Here is a 12,954-nt window from a genome sequence, read left to right as displayed (position 1 = left end):
TTAAACAAGTTGTTACGATAAATTTACAAGTGGCATCAAGTTGTAGTAATAATAAATTCAAAAGTTCATTTTGATACCTTAAAGAGATTAAAATAAATTAATTATAGAGCGGACATAAAGATTATTTGTTTTTCTAAACAGTTTAATCAAAATAAGTAGCGGCGATGTTCGAAGATGTCATTTCAAATAGAGTCGAGTCAAACTTGAGTAGTAACAAGTTGTGAAGTACTCGTACTATTCGTGGGTTTTTGATACCAAAAGCCTCGTTTAGAAAATACCGTTATCTCTGTTTTGTCAAAGATAATGACAGGGATGACGTTTACACGTACCAAGATTTTGGTCTCAGAAACCAACAGTAAATATGTACGTTGGACTATATTTAATAGATGTCTTCAATTACCTAATCTATATATATAAAAGAAAGTTGTGTTAGTTACACCATTTATAACTCAAGAACGGCTGAATCGATTTGACTGAAAATTGGTGAGCAGGTAGCTTAGAACCAGGAATAGGACATAGGATAATTTTTACCCCGTTTTCTATTTTTTATTCCGCGCGGACGGAGTCGCGGGAAAAAGCTAGTCTATATATATATAAAAGAAAGTCGTGTTAGTTACACTATTTATAACTCAAGAACGGCTGAATCGATTTGACTGAAAATTGGTGGGTAGGTAGCTTAGAACCAGGAAAAGGACATAGGATAATTTTTACCCCGTTTTCTATTTTTTATTCCGCGCGGACGGAGTCGCGGGTAAAAGCTAGTCTATATATATAAAAGAAAGTCGTGTTAGTTACACTATTTATAACTCAAGAACGGCTGAATCGATTTGACTGAAAATTTGTGGGCAGGTAGCTTAGAACCAGGAAACGGACATAGGATAATATTTACCAAGTTTTCTATTTATATTTTTATTACGCGCGGACGGAGTCGCGGGTAAAATCTAGTATGTAGTAAAGAGTCAATAACTTACCGTTCTTACTTCGCTTTCAGCCCCATTTGCTAAGTACTGGGTTTGTTTCAAATTTGGTGCAAGCAATTGCCTGAAAAGAAAAAAACACAAATGTGAAATTAATGTACAATTTATTTTCAAGCTTTATAATTTATCTTCTTAAAAGGAAATTAATGAAACCAAAAAAATACACGAAAAAATGTATTCAAATAATTTAGAAGCTAAATTTAAGGACAGTCTAACGAATTTGATTAACTTTCCTCGAATTAATTTGCGACAAATAGACCGTTTAATGAAATGGCAAGTAAAGCAGACGTAGAGCGGTAAAAATAGACAGACCTTTTTTATAACGGAATATTATATTCATAAAATGTGGCATACGTTCGGTCCCGCATTGAAACCGTGCCAATGTTCGCGAGCGAACAAATATTCACGCCTGTGTTCATTCCAATTGCGTATAGATTTGAGAGAAAATTGAACCGGAGAATAAATCTTTGACAAACTATAATTGCTAACATAGTGAAATAGTCTTTTTGTATTGCACGTGATTTTTTTTTAAAAATATGACAACAATTTTTTTTCCCGAAGCAAGAACAATTACGTAATAACTTTTTGTTGTAGAAGGGGGCAAACGAGCGGCGGGAACAGCAAGTTGATCATCGACGCCTACGGACATCCGCAACACTAGAGGAACTGCAGATGCGTTGCCGGCCTTTAAGAAAGACATATGCTCGCTTCTTGAAGGACCCTAAGTTGTACTGGTTTGGGAATACCGCCATAATAACTTTTAACGTCAAAAACAATCTACACATATTAATAAAATATTAGTGTTAGTATGTAAAATCGGAAAAAATATGCATTTATTTCATAGACATGATGTTTCGTAGTTGATAACAAAAAATCGTTTTTTTTTAAGTTGTCCGCCTGTCTCTAAGTCTATCTGCAACGCTGCATTTGTTCCTGGTAATCTGTGGAACGGCTGGACCGATTTTGATGGCACGTGGGCATATTATAGTCTACTTACGGTCACGAAGGCTCAGGTGACCGTTAATCTTACTTCTAACTTTATTATAAATGCGAAAGTTTAGATGAATGGATATATGGATGTTGGTTTGTTTGAAGGTATCTCCGGAATGCATCAACGGATCTGGATGAAATTTGGCATGGATATAGAACATAGTGTGGAAGAACACATAGGCTACTAATTAAGTTTTTTTTATTCCGTACGGATAGAGTCGCGGACGACAGCTAATGGTTAAATAAATACGTTCTGAAACGCAAGTCACGAATATAAATATTTTGGATTTTTTATGTTAAACATAACATTTCTGTGTTTAAAATAAACCTGACATAGACATACATGAATATGAAAGAGCTTTACAAACTGCCTGCTACATATTCATTAGAGATATATGTAAAACCTTTACGTACATAATTAAACCTGAAATCTCGGTATCACGTAGGTTATAGGCAACAAAAAGCAATTCTAATTCAAATAAATCGAAATTAGACTGACAAACACACTTAGGTGGTCACTTTAGTAGAAGAGTTTTCTTACACAATCTACACTAAAGGTTATCTTTAAACGACTCTGAGTGAATAGCTATTAGAATATTTGACCCATAGTCAGTTTTAAAAAAAATCAGATCAAACAAACATGATCTTGTGAAGTTATTTGAATAAATAACTTTAAATGTATACACAATCAGAGGCATCTTAATCCCAACGACGCTCGCATTATAATTAAGATAATTTCTCTAAAAGCAAACGTACCATCGTTTGCGTAAATTGGAAGTAGGAAGTATTCTGGAGACAACAAGAATCTATGTTAATTCGCGCTGAGGTAAGCACTTAGTATGATAATCAAGTCATCTCAGATACGAATAAAGGGATATGTTAAACAGGGTGTAATGTGTTAATTTTCTAGATGTGTATTTGTTATTTCTTTACAAACAATAAAACGATGAGTCTTATGTATAAGGGCCAAAGTAACAAATTTATGATTTTTACTTTTTTATGTTAAAACCTTCTTCTTAGTTCAGTTAACAACATGCACTATACACAAATACACATTTACAGGTGTAAACGTGTTTTTTTTTTGCTGAAGTAAAAGGACCCATGTGGCATCTTTTCTTATATGGTTGAAATTTTGAGAGCCTCTTCTGAAAAGTTGTCAATTTGCACATTGGCCCTTATTCTTGTGAGCCATCGAATGTGAATGTTTTTAATTGACATTATAGTTTAGGTCATAATTAAAGAGATAGGATGGGTTAGACTGGAAATAATTGTTCAACGCATATATAACTGAAATTAAAAAAAAAAAGAAGTAAATATTGTGAATGACATTTCGAAAATATTAGAATACATCAAAAAGCGTATACATGTAACGTAACTATTTCGTATCTTTTTAGTTTTTTTTTTTAAATAGAAGGGGGCAAACGAGCAGCGGGAACACCAAGGTATTCATCGACGCCCATGGACATCTGCAATACCAGATGACCCGCAGATGCGTTGCCTGCTTTTGCGAGGAATTATAATACAATTGAGAAATGATTGGTAATTACATAACAGCAACAACTGTAATAATGTACGCCAACTAATGGCTAGTTAAATTGATTAATTACAAAGGTAATTAGGCGATGACGACGCAGACGTTGCTGTCAAGTGTACCACATACTGCTTATAATAATTTCTCACACTGAAATAAAAATAAAAACTATAGAAATAAGTGCTGTTGTTATTGTTACACGTTTATGTGACGTCATTACATGTTTCCTTCAGCCGCGCCTTTCTATCCATTTAAGATTAGAAGCCAGTATTTTCTTTTTCATACATCTATCCGAAAGAAAAAAAACATATGTTTTTTATATTATTTGGTGGCAAACGAGCAAGCTGCCCATAGACATCTACAAATGCAGGTTATATTGACTTTATATGACCTTTAATCGACGGAGGAGGAGATGCACAGAAAGAGAGTATTTTCCCTACTCCAATACACTTCCCCTTCCCATTCATTCCTTATAAGGAAAAGGTGGGAAGGGAATAAAATTAGGCCTCCGGCACCACACTCATTAGATTATACGCGGACTTACTTCCACTTCCCGCCTATCTTCTGTGTGGTCGTGGTATTGCATCGGTCGAGGCGTCGAATTCGTGCAAACAAATGTTGTTGTGCTGGCGTCTAAAACTGTTACAACATAACTATACAGTTGGTTGAAGATACGCGATAGTTTAAAAACTACTGGCACAAGAAAATCTTTGACTCGCGATTGAAAAACATCTATTCAATGCAATTCCTTTAAGTAATCACTAGTTTAGAAGTCAAATGAATGTAGGCGCTCCAATCAATTAGAACCTTATCCCTCCGCTCAATGCAATTCATGTAATGTTGAGAAACTTGTAAAAGAAGTGAGGCATACCAGAAATTCTCGAGTTTTAAAACTTTCGAGCGTGTTTTCTTTTATAGTGAATTTTATCGTAATCGAGGAACAAGAAAAAGGAACTCGAAAGATATTTTATGGTTAAAACTATTTAATAGGAACTCAAAAAAATATTAATACTGGCCAACATTATAAGACTAAATTTTGTTTTATTAAAACGTACTATCTTACTAAATGCGAAAGTGTATGGATGTTTGTAAGAAAGTGTTTCCAGAACGGCTCAACGGATCACGATGAAATTTGGCATTGATGTTGGACATAGACCAGAAGAACACTTGACTAATTAAGTTTATTTTTGCGAACGAGGTCGCGGACAAAAGTTAGTGGATTATAATAAAGATAATAATGAGACAAGATGAACTATTTACTTCGGACTTGAATAAAGCGATGAGGAAATATGTAATCTACTTCGAAATACTGATTTTTCTTTCAAGATTAATATATCCGATGTTTTCAGACGTGATTTTCTGGACACAAGTGATACTGTAATCAATAACGTACGTTCTAAATGTGCGTGACTGAACATTTCAGATGTTAATGTTATTGGACGAAAGTGCTAACACGCGTAAAACGCAATATTTTGTACATTGTTTTCTAAAAGTAATAAGTAAACTATGTTGCGATTAAAGCGCTATTATCTATATATATAAAAGAAAGTCGTGTTAGTTACACTATTTATAACTCAAGAACGGCTGAATCGATTTGACTGAAAATTGGTGGGCAGGTAGCTTAGAACCAGGAAACGGACATAGGATAATTTTTACCCCGCTTCTATTTTTTATTCCGCGCGAACGGAGTCGCGGGTAAGAGCTAGTAACTGATAAATTCAAGCTCTAACATTGAATGAAACCTTGGAAGAGAGATAAGATTATCGTGAAAGAGAGAGATAGAGAGAGAAAGCATACATAATTGTTTGGTTATTACGTTGTTTTGATTTATATTTTTTTTATTTATGTAAAAGTAAAGTTAGAAAAGTACTTCGTAACACCATAATAAACGCGGAAAACTCTTCAAATTTAAAAGTCTACACCAATTATATGTTTTTTTTGATTTCCTAATCGTAAAATTTCAATAAACTTATTAAAACAATTGTGATGAATGCTGCAACAACTATGCAATTATTGAATCTCAATATCTGGCATAAATCCAATACAGTATCATTAAGGTTATACAAACGTTTGTGCTGAGTCAGCCGCCGCGGCCGCAATCGGACGCGGTTTAATTATCAGGTCAGTTATAATTGCCGCACACCCGCTTTCAATGTCTTGCCCAGTTTAAACTAAAAGTACTTTTAATAGTGGTAGATTCCGCAACTATATTTGTTGGATGCACGAATTGGTCGAGTCGACCGGTGAAATACCATGACCACACAGAAGACAGGCGTGAAGAGGAAGAAATTCCGCGTTTCGTTTGATGAGTGTGCGTACCGGTAGCCTAATTTTAGTCCACGTTCCTTTCTCATCCTTTTCTTGTAAGGAAGTGATGTGAAGTGGAACTGGATTTGGCGGAGGAGGGCATATCCTATTTTTGTGTGGCAACGTATCTACAATTGCAGAAGTCCACGGGCAACGGTCACTTCGCTATTTCGGCGCACGGTCTATTGGCACCTTATAATATAGAAAAGTAAGTCAACTAATTAACGTCTATTCTATAAGTTTAACACGTAATAGTTGATTTAAAATACCAATTAACTGCTTACTGTATTAATATGATATCCCGGGGTAGAACCAGAATCTCTCTTTTAAATAAGTAAAAACGTTTAAACTACAGAACGTAACCCTCCAGTCAGTTGGACCAATTTATCATTATCACAATTATAATTTTAACTGAATATGAAGGAAAAATAATGGTTCCTTTTTTAATCTTACTAGTATTATAAATGGGAATATTTAGATGGATGGATGGATTGATGTTTGAAGGTATCTCCAGAACGGCTCAATGGATTTGATAAAATTTGGCACCGATGTAGAATATAGTCTGGAAGAACGCATAAGCTAATCAAGTTAATAAATCCGCGCGGACGGAGTCGCGGCCGACAGCTAGTTAATTATAAATATCAAAATTGTTTCTGAATACAAATTAAACATATATACATTACAACAATAATGAGAACTACAAAATAAGTTTTCAGTTCGTCGTTAAATTTATTTGTAATGAAAACTCTGCAAAAGGCAACGAGTATGTGCATTCCATTTTCTTCTCATTTAATAATATTTGCTTCGTGCATACGATACGAAACTTAACTGCGAGTTATGCAGAAAATAAGAAGTTGTGAAACGGAACGCGAGTCGAGTTTGAATTTCGTATGCGATGCGTTCCTTTTGATGCAAGTAAGGAATCGCGAAAATAATAAGGAAAGAGATACATTTAATACTCGTACGCTTGCAGCATAATATAATTATTATTGTTATCACTAATTTTTTGAAACATTAGATACTTCATGAAGAAGTTTAACGTACACTAGTGGCCATCTATTGGAAGATGAATCAAATAGTTACCTTATAAGATTGTAGCAGTATTATTACATGAATCTTAACAAATACATTAACTTATTTTATTCTATGAGCTTAGCTTTAATATTTGCGACAATCTCCTTCTTATCGTCATCGTCAATAACGTCAAAGCTAACTGTCGCCCGCGACTCCGTTCGCGCGGAATTAAACTTAGTAAGTAGCCTAATGTATTACTTAAAGAAGATTCCTATGTTTTAACTACATATGTGTCAAATTGCATTGAGCCGTTCCGGAGATATATTAAACGAATATCCATCCATCCATCCATCCATCCATTTAAATTTTCGCATTTTTAATATTAGTAAGATAAGAATGAGATTATTTGGTGTATTTTACGCCTGATCGCTGCTGCATAATAAAGTTTACTAGGCGCGGTATGGATACATTATACGGAGAGATGATAAGCACATAAACAAGAAGGTAATTGAAATGAGAGATTGAATTTGGTGATAGGTTGAAGAAAATATTGATGGATTGCGTGAAATACGATACGCATAAATATAGAAGATGAGTAGGAAAAAGGGCAAGGTTAAAAAATTCAATTTGAAACAGAATAATATGAGCAAGCCATATACATGTTTAACAGCCGTAAGAGACACATACTACGCCAATAGTACTGGAAGATGAATATGTTTTTGAATATAAACAGTGTGAGCTTATTTAAGCCGCCATTACAAGCAGGTGCTCGCCTCTCACCGTGCCTCATTCCGAAGTGCACGGTGCATTAGCAAGACAATACGGGGAGCGGCAGACGGGGGAAGACTATGCTGAGCGGGGGACATGCGAGGGAGGTCGAGGGGTGTTGAGGGCTGTCGAGGAACGCGCGGTTTTATTCTCGCCCAACAATATATTATTCATTAAAACTCGCGGGTTGAATGCAACGTTAGGTTCACCATGCGATTTACGGATTGTCGGATTGTCAAGAAAACGCAAGTCAGGAGACACTTGGACAATGGTTATCACGATAAGATAACGCGCATAAAAGAGAATCCATGGCACTAACATTTATCAAGTAAATGTTACGTAGATGTTATACATATAAAGAAAGAAAGAAAGAACGGGTAAGTAATGCTGGCAATTCATATAAATGCAATACGTACGTACTCGATTATCATAACTAAACTCTAATTTTCTCGTTAATAATATAACTGGACGTGAAGAATATTCGAAAAAAAAATCACAAATTATTTTTTCCATACGTTTCCATTAAAAGACTCTTTTATTTTTTGCTGTTGCGTTTGAAGGAAGTTCCTAAAAGTTTAAAACGATGGTTGTCCTCTGTCGTGACGTCTAGGATTCAGCCCATGTTTGTCGTACACTAGAAATGTACTGAGTGTTCGTGTGTTAGTTTTGTTCGGTTTTCGTGTTGCCGCGTTTTTATATTTTCTATTTGCGCATTTTGCAGCTGCGTATTGTTCAGTTTTCTTGCAAATTTTTTTTAATATTACTTAAAAAATGACCTTAGTATTATTTTAAATTGTTAACTTCGATGTAGAAAATAAAATATTAATGGAATGAGGCTTTTTGAATATTTTTTGGTTTGTAAGATTTTTAGATTCATAGGATTTGATCACATCTCAATATTGACTACTAGATTGCTATAATTAAAATAAAAAAACTTGAGAGGTGTCAAGGGACACCCGGATGGAACGAAGTTCCTTTCTATTAATTAGTGAAGGAACCAATGTTTATTCTATGAATAAAAAACTTAAGTCTTCACAAGAAGTACATTTTATTTCTATGAATTTTCGTTATATATTGTCACGTCGTTGCCATGGTGATATAGCAAAAAGTGTCGTGACAACTTTTCGTAAGAATTTTTTCCGTCTAGCCCCCTTTCACAACGCGCGATAAGGAACTTCGTTCCAATAATTTTTTCTTAACACTCCGTTTTTTATTCATATTTTTCTTCAACAAGACAAATTCAGCTTTATAAAATAATAACTTGTATGTAAAGTAACAATCAAAGCAATAAGTGAAATCCATACAGGTAAAGTAAACGGAATCACGGCCGCGGTGATAAATGTTGTGGCTCACGTCTCTAAGTGGTGCTGTCAGCGCTGATTTACCGTCGGCTCACTGCGCAGTAATTCCCTCAACATCACTCCAACAACGGCAACCCTTCTTCTTATTTCTAATATGTCACTGAACTTTACTAGAAGTCTTACTGCTACACAAAGACAGACAATTTTTTGTAGGTTACAAATCTACACTAAATGAGTGTTAAAGTAAGAAAACGGACGCAAATTATCTGGTAACCAATTCAACTTTTAATTGAAAAGAAATGCGAATTACCAAACTCGCGTTTTACAACTTTAATGGATTAATTATCGATAATCTCATTGTGAACACTATAAATTTCGTTACTGTTTTCGAAATATACAGTTTAAAGTTGTATTAAATTTGTCAGGGAAAAGCGGCGAGTGCCGTTGACAAATGGATTACAATGTATCGCCACGCTCATGGGATTTGGCGGCCAACGCACTAATCTATGTATTTAATTTAACATTTCAACCTTTCAATGGCTTAAAAATCAAACATTTTAATTATAAAATGTATGCAATTTCACTGTAATATAAAAAAAAAAGTTTATTTTTATTTACAGCATGGAGTAAAATAAACAAATTCTACGTTAAATTACGCCTATTATTTAAGAATCAGCGAAGATTTTATTTGAAATAAATACCAATGCATGATTTCAGCACCTTAATAACAACAAGTACTCTTTATTTTCTTTCACATCCATAAATATATCCATTAAAGTTTCGTTTTACTACTAGTGATATTATGTGTTATGTATTTATGTATATGTGTGTTTATATTATGTATTTTAAAGCAAAAACACCAGTTTCATATCCCTAGAGTCTTGGAGTAACAGAAAAAAGTAACGCATATGAAACTCGATGACGCGTAAAGTCAACGGGAAGGCGTATCCCTAAGCCACCCTCCTGCCGCCTCGTGTTCAGATTACTATAACAATGTTCAACGATCGAATACATCTGGAATACAAATTGTCATGAAAATATCTACATACATTCAGAGATATCGGAAAGTACAGAGTATTTAAGTGTACGCACTATCTATCGACCTACATCATTTACTTAACTTTGAAATCAACTTTTTTATCCGAAGTATTTTTAACGTGTTCATTTTATTTAGCTTAAAACTGATCCAAAGATCACAACATCAATCAAAAACTGATCTGTTGTTTAGAGAGTGATCGAATAATATTTGTACTCTGTAAAGGAAGTAATCAAAAAGGATCAAATATTGATTTTAACGGTGAAATTCACATGTTTTAGTCACTACCACACAACTAGATATAGACACAATTATACAAAACTTGTGCAGTATTGAAAACAAACACGATAAATAAATGAGAACAAAGTAATTCCTGTTTCGTTTGATGTTATAATACATGTGCAAAGATTGAGTTCGTTGAGAACAAAGTTATAACGGAATCTGATAGTCGCATGTTTATTACATAGGTAACACGTGCCTTCTGAATTATGTATCACAGTTCAAACATGCTCCTCAGTTGACATCTGTATGCATGAGCTAACTATAAATTTCATCTCAGATGGTACTGGCATGTTCATATATATGAAACAATATGTCAGAAATATATTGTCTAGGACAATTCCTTTTTTAAAAAATAAAAACAAATAAGCATCTCACTCGTAGTTCAAAGCACTAAATGTTGATGTAGACGTAACATTCAAGCTCTAAGGTTTTCTACGTCCATTTATAACAAGATAGTGGGTGAAAAGTAATTGCTTATTTTCAAGATATCTCAGAAGAGACCTGGCCACCAATAAAAAAGGGGAGAGAAAGACCTAAAATCATAGAGTCCAAATCTGGGTCGAAATGGCACAGAACCGAGTAGAGTGGAGATTTTTATTTGGAGTCGACAAGTTTAAAACAAACCATAGAAAGTATAACATGGTTCTGGGTATTAAGGATAACCTTAAAACTCATAAAACCAACCCTATTAATTGTGAATTTTTTTAATCCGTGGATGTAAAAGTACTTTTGATAAAAAATACATGCCTAGTTAAAAGAAATAACATTGTAACATTATGGTTTTAGGTTGATACGAGGTTTATAAAGGGATACGGTGAATTTCCTCGGCAAATTGGATAAGCGCATGGAGCCTTCTCAGGCGAGCTTTACATAATTGCGTTTGGCGCCCAACTTGGGACTAAATAGACGACGCGTTCTTTTTTTGAACGTTTTACGGCGCGCCAGAAATCTGTTGTCGTTATGTAATACTTTTATGATTGCTGAACGACGCTAATGATCGATTTACACAGATTCGTGCTACAATTTTTGCTTAAAGATGTATATTGAAAACTTCAATTTTTTTTACACTGTTTTTATAACATAACTAGCAGTCGCCCGCGACTCCGTCCGCTCGCAGTTAAAAAAAACTTAATAGCGGTATGAAAAATAGATAGTAGCCGATTCTCAGACCTACTGAATATGAATATAAAATTTCGTAATTATCGGTCAAGCCGTTTCGGAGGAGTACGGTAACTAACATTTGAGATGGAAATTTTATATATAAGACTAGCTGTCGCCCGCGACTCCGTCCGCGCGCAGTTAAAAAAAACTTAATAGGGGTATGAAAAATAGATGTTGGCCGATTCTCAGACCTACTTAATATGCTCACAAAATTTCATGAGAATCAGTCAAGCCGTTTCGGAGAAGTTTAACCACAAACACCTCGACACGAGGATTTTATATATAAGATTTGTAATTACGACTTTTAAGAAAGGGTCTCAGCAGTGTAAGAAGGTTCTATTAATAGGTCTTACCTACATATTATTAATTTGTTTAAGGTAAGCATTTCCTACTTAAATGTATGAGTTGAGTAAATTCAAATAAGTAACTCCTGCTACTTTATTTAACAGTCTAAGTTAAAGAATGATTTTGGAACTTTGTGTTTGGATTTATTCCAAATCTTCAACCAATTCTATTCAGTCAAATGTAATGCCATTCCTATATTCATAAATCGAACAGAGTTCAATCAATATCAGTGGAAGTATAGTTTAGCTACAATGACAAATTATAAATGATGTAATACAATGTAAAGAGAATTCGCTCGTGTGACGGAGTCGTCAATTTTCATTGTAAATGCCATTGTTCTATAGTCTATTGTTAGCTTTATTAACATCCATCGGTATGCAATAATGCTTTACAATCAGAATTGTACCATGTAGCCTTGTATGGTTTGTGTTATTAATATATACCATATACTGTTGCTGTAAGCTGTTTGAGTTCCAGATATGTACCGAAATATCAGGAGCTCAAACAATTTAATTGTGGTAACAATCCAATTTCTTACGAACAGTATATTAGTAAACCACGACAGTTTAAAACACTATATACTATGCTAAAAATGACAAAATTAAGTACTTGATAATAGGATTTATTCTTTACTAGCTTTTACCTGCGACTCCGTCCGCGCGGAATAAAAAAAAATGTACACAAGATAAAAACGTTCCTATGTCCGTCTCCTAGTTCTAAGCTACCTCCCCATCAATTTTCAGCTAAATCAATTCGACCGACCTTGAGTTATAAATAGTGTAACTAACACGACTTTCTTTTATATTGACGCTGGAAAGCATAAACGCTGTAACCCTTGAAATCGCGAATATGTTTTTCACACGATAATAATTTCAACCATTATCAAACGATAATGATTTTATTATAGGTTAGCACAAACTACACAACATTGCTAAATACCGCATGCTTGTAGACGTATCAGCTCACGAGTTATCATTTTTTGGCTCTCCTGTAAAGTTCATACTTTCGGGGTTACAGCGTTTACGCTTTCCAGCATCGATATATAGATAAGACGGGAGCAAACGAGCAGCGGGTTGCCTAATGTGAGTTGCTTTGCTTTTTAGTGTTTTGACTCTCAATGGTCAAGTCGCACTGTAAATGGTATAGATAAGAGGTGATAAGATTGAATGGTGGTGGTTACAAAGGTAGGGGAAGATCGAAGAAAGTATGGATGGATTGTGTGGATATACTTAAAAGAAGTCA

The 12,954-nt window shown here is 34.5% G+C and overlaps 1 protein-coding gene across 4 annotated transcripts in view; it reads right to left on the bottom strand.

Moving 5' to 3' along the window:
• LOC106718984 (disintegrin and metalloproteinase domain-containing protein 11) overlaps positions 1-12,954 on the bottom strand; it is a 111,847-nt gene that overhangs the window by 61,655 nt on the left and 37,238 nt on the right. For all 4 annotated transcript variants that reach the window (XM_045686914.1, XM_045686915.1, XM_045686916.1 and 1 more), the window contains exon 4: positions 972-1,041. In XM_045686914.1, the coding sequence (XP_045542870.1) occupies positions 972-1,041 (70 nt within the window). The remainder of the gene's footprint in view (positions 1-971; positions 1,042-12,954) is intronic.

This window comes from Papilio machaon, chromosome 4 (genome assembly GCF_912999745.1).
Source record: "Papilio machaon chromosome 4, ilPapMach1.1, whole genome shotgun sequence".
NCBI classification, from domain to species: Eukaryota; Metazoa; Arthropoda; class Insecta; order Lepidoptera; family Papilionidae; genus Papilio; species Papilio machaon.
Note: the sequence above shows the minus strand (reverse complement) of the source record. Positions and strands in the feature narration are given on the sequence as shown.